The 3,800-nt window shown below is 58.4% G+C and overlaps 1 protein-coding gene across 7 annotated transcripts in view; it reads left to right on the top strand.

The window, feature by feature from the left end:
- The window catches only part of LRRC27 (leucine rich repeat containing 27), a 10,943-nt gene extending 7,696 nt beyond the window's left edge, over positions 1–3,247 (top strand). For 3 of the 7 annotated variants that reach the window (XM_025047529.1, XM_025047528.1, XM_025047527.1), the window contains one exon: positions 1,449–2,420. In XM_025047529.1, coding sequence (XP_024903297.1) covers positions 1,449–2,215 — 767 coding nt within the window. In that variant the 3' untranslated portion in view covers positions 2,216–2,420. Of the gene's footprint in view, positions 1–1,448; positions 2,429–2,448 lie in introns of those variants that run through there. The other 4 variants (XM_025047533.1, XM_025047532.1, XM_025047531.1 and 1 more) reach the window with 3 other exon arrangements.
- Positions 3,248–3,800: the final 553 nt, after the last annotated feature.

Raw genomic sequence — 3,800 nt, 5'->3', positions numbered from 1 at the left:
GTGTCTTTTTTCCTGTTATTTCTAACGGGCTGTGAAAATCATCTAGTAAATGTTTTTCCAGATATTGTTTTCGGTCTTAGAATTTTCATGTTTTAAAAAATAGCCTCTAATTTTCTGCTCCGCGTTCTTTTTTTAATTTGGTACAAACGCCTTTTCCGTCACGCCCTTGGGCGGACGTGTAAGAGCTGTGTGTGTTCGCTTGGGCTGCATAACGAGCTACCACAGACAGCAGTCGAAGCAACAGAAACTAATGTCCTCAGCGTGTGAAGGCTGGAGGCCCACGGTCGAGGTGTCTCAGGTTGGGAGCTGCCGGGGCCCCTCTCCTGGCTTATGGACGGCCGCCTTCTCGCCGTGCTCCCGTGGCCTTTGCTCGGTGAGCGGCCCTGCCACCTCGTCCTGTTGTGCGACGATGCTTCTCGCCTGAGCCTGACCGCCTCGTCTTGACCGCCTCTCCAAAGTCCTGTCTCTGAGTACGGTCACAGCACGAGGCACTAGGGGTCCGGGCATCAAATCAACGTGAGAATCTGAGGAGACACCGTTCGACCCATGACACCTCGCCCAAGTGCTCGTCTGCTAATCTGGGTGGCCTCGGCGTTGGGCCCTGTCGCTTGCCTTTTTCGGATATGGGCTCTGTTTTCCTCTTCACACGTCCAGTGACCTTGGATCGTGTGCTGGGCGTTGCGAGGGGTACGTTGTGGAGGTCCTGAGTTCTGTCACACTCCTCCGTAGAGCACTGGTTTTTCAAAAGTCGGTAGCTGCGTGGGCAGGACCAAGACCGCAGCCTGCTCGCGTGCGTGGCTGGCGGGCGGCGGGCGCGGGCCCTCCCCCCACACCTCGCAGTGCGGTTTGCATTCGGCCCGTGCTGAACTGCTCTTTGGTTTTTTAATAATTTCTATTTTATTGACATTTTTTATTCGTTGAGTCGTTTTGGTATATTTCCCATAACGATTTCTTTGCGCGTGTTTGTAACGATGGCCTTTAAGTTTTTATCTGCCGCGTCCAACACCTGGGTCGTCTGGAGGCCGCGTCCGTCTTCTTCTTGCTTCGAGTGTAAGTCCCGTTTACTTTCCTCTGTGCGCCCGCAGTTTGCTGCTGCTGTTGATGATGGTGTTTTAGGTAACACAGCAGCTTCGCATTATGATTTTTACCTGAGAACTGTCGTTGCTGCTTCTGTTTGTTTTATTTTATTTCTTTATTTTTTAAATTTTATTTGCATCCAGCCTGGTCTGACTCTTTGGAGTTCGTTTCCCCTGCAGAGGTTTTTTTTTTGTTTTGTTTCGTGTTTTGGTTTTGTTTTGTTTTTTAAGCGAATCTCAGACGTCTGTCATATCCGTATACTCAGAATCCTCAGTGGGGTTTTTTTCCCTAACGTGCAAACAGCCCCTGCCGTCTCCTCCCCGTTTTATTCACACAGAGTGTGTAACGCGCTGGTGGCTTCTTCCCCGCAGGGGGCGTGGCCACGCTGACCGCGTTGAGCCTGAGGCACTGCCCGCTGGAGTTCCCGCCGCCGCCCGTGGTGCAGCAGGGGCTGGGCGCCGTGCTGGCCTTCCTGCGGTTCTGTGCGGTGCAGCGCGCCCCCTCAGGAGAGCCGGCTCCGCCAGGTTGGTGGGACAGTCATCCTCACGGTGACAGACAGCCTGGGGACCAGGGCTCACGCCCTCTAGCACCAGGGCCAGGAAGCCTGTCTGCTCACTGTCGGCGAGCTGCGTCCGCTCCTGCGAGCTCCTCTCCTGGGCTTGCGCCTCGGGGCTCCGTGCGGCGCCCGTGTGTGGGGCTGCCGAGAAGTTCGCTGGGACGCGTCGGGGAAGCAGCCCCCAACCCACGTGCCGTCAGGCATCGCCTGTCCCTTAGACGGCGCTTCCCATTTTGTAAACCATTCCTCTCTGAAAACATCGCCCCGAGTGTGCAGCAGGCTGGCATGTCTCACACTGGCAGCACAGTGTCCTGTGCATCAGTGTACCGTGTCCTATGTGGCACCAGCACGGGTCACACTTGGCCGCCTGTGGGCCCAGCAGGAGACCAGGCCCCGGGGTCGTGCGGGGCCTGCGCAGTAATGGCAGCCCTGGACATCAGGGCATTGACCTGTCTCCTGCTCCGAGCCGTCCTCCCAGACGTTGTGTTTAGAGAAAGGCTTTTTGCCCCAGTGCCTAACGGGACCTGGCAGACAGTGGATGAATGCAGCTTGGGTCAATTACCTCTCAAATTACTTAGCTAGAACTAGAGATAAAAGTGTTTGAAAGTCAACAAATTATTGCCAGACAAAAACAACAGGCACGCGGGCTAAAAATTAATAGAGAGAGATACCGAAAGATCTGGGGAGGGAGCAGAACAGCGGCTTTGGGGCTCCGGGCCGGGCTGGGCCAGGCCGGGCCGTGGCTGTGCCTGTGCGCGTGGGCAGGGGCCACCCGCGAGTCCGCCCGCCGAGACGGCCTCGCTCTGCTCCCGCAGCCCTTCCGGCCCTGACAGGGGGAAAGCGGAGCCACGGGCCGCCTCTGCTGCTGGGCGGGCCCCAGGAGAGCAGGCCCGCAGGAGGCGCCCACTCGCCAGAGCCCAGGGGCACCACGGGCCACCTCCCGCCTGCGGAGACGCTGGACCTGAGCGTGCCCCGCCCGTCCGCTGAGCCCCCGGAGGAGTGGCCCAGCACCGAGGAGATCAGGCGCTTCTGGACGCTGAGGCAGGAGATCGTGGGGCTGGAGCAGGCGAGGATTCTCACAAACCAGCTGCTGGCGGCGGAGCTGCCCCCAAACCTCAGGGAGGCGCTGCACACCCAGAAGGCCGCACGCCCCGTCCTCCCACGCGTCCTCAGGTGCGCCAGGCCCGGGTGCCTGCCTCGGTCTCTGCCGAGCTCGAGCCTCTGTGAGCGTCCTGTCAGACTCCTGGTCACCACGCTCCCGCCGCTGACTACGCGGCACTCCCAGCCCGGTGTGGGGCTGGCCGCCTCGAACAGCGGCCCCAAGGAGGAGGTTGCATGAGAGAAAAAGCCAGGACCGTCTGTGCGTCTGTGTGCACGTGTTTGTGACATGTCTGTGTGCATGTGTGTGAGATGTATAGCATGTGTGCGCAGTACGTTTGCACATGCATATGTGCATGGGGCATGCATGTGCATGTGCGGTATGTCTGCAAGCATGTGATAATGTGCACACATGGTGTGTGTGGTTGTGTATGCATATGTGGTATGTCTGCGTGCATGTGTACTGTGTATGTGGTGTATGCATGTGTGGTGTGTGTGCTGTGTTGTCTGCACGTGTGGGATGTGTGTGCATGTGTGCTGGTGTGCGTGATGTGTGCTGTTGCGTGTGCTGTGTGTGCATGTGTGGTGTGTGCGTGTGGCGTGTGTGCATGTGTGCTGTTGCGTGTGCTGTGTGTGTGCTGTGTGTGCTGTGTCTGGATCCTCTGGGAGAAGTCTGAGGAGGCAGGCATAGGCAATATTGAAAACAGATTGAAAACCAATGCACCTGGAAGGTTTTGGGGTTCATTCCACGCTTCTCCTGTACGCTTGAAAGTTTTAAAAACAAAAGCTTTGTACAGTGTTAGTCACCGGCCGCAGCCGTGGGAGGGTGGCAGCACGTTGCTAGGTGACGCCTCGGCTGCTGTGTGTGTCGGTCCACGGAGTCACACTGAAGGGCAGGGCTCCCTCCCTCCATCGTTTACCAGTCGGGGGGGGGGGCAGGTGAGGAGAACGTGCTGGGAGGCGGGGGCCTGTCCCGCACCCCCGTCCTGCCCGGTCTTTCGGGCTGAGACCCAGCCAGCGGCCCTCAGAGCGTCCCTGGCAGGGAGCGGGGTGGCCGAGCACCGCCTGT

The sequence above is a fragment of the Pteropus alecto genome, unplaced genomic scaffold, assembly GCF_000325575.1.
Source record: "Pteropus alecto unplaced genomic scaffold, ASM32557v1 scaffold74, whole genome shotgun sequence".
Lineage (NCBI taxonomy): Eukaryota > Metazoa > Chordata > Mammalia > Chiroptera > Pteropodidae > Pteropus > Pteropus alecto.
This window is presented reverse-complemented; position numbering and strand designations above follow the sequence as displayed.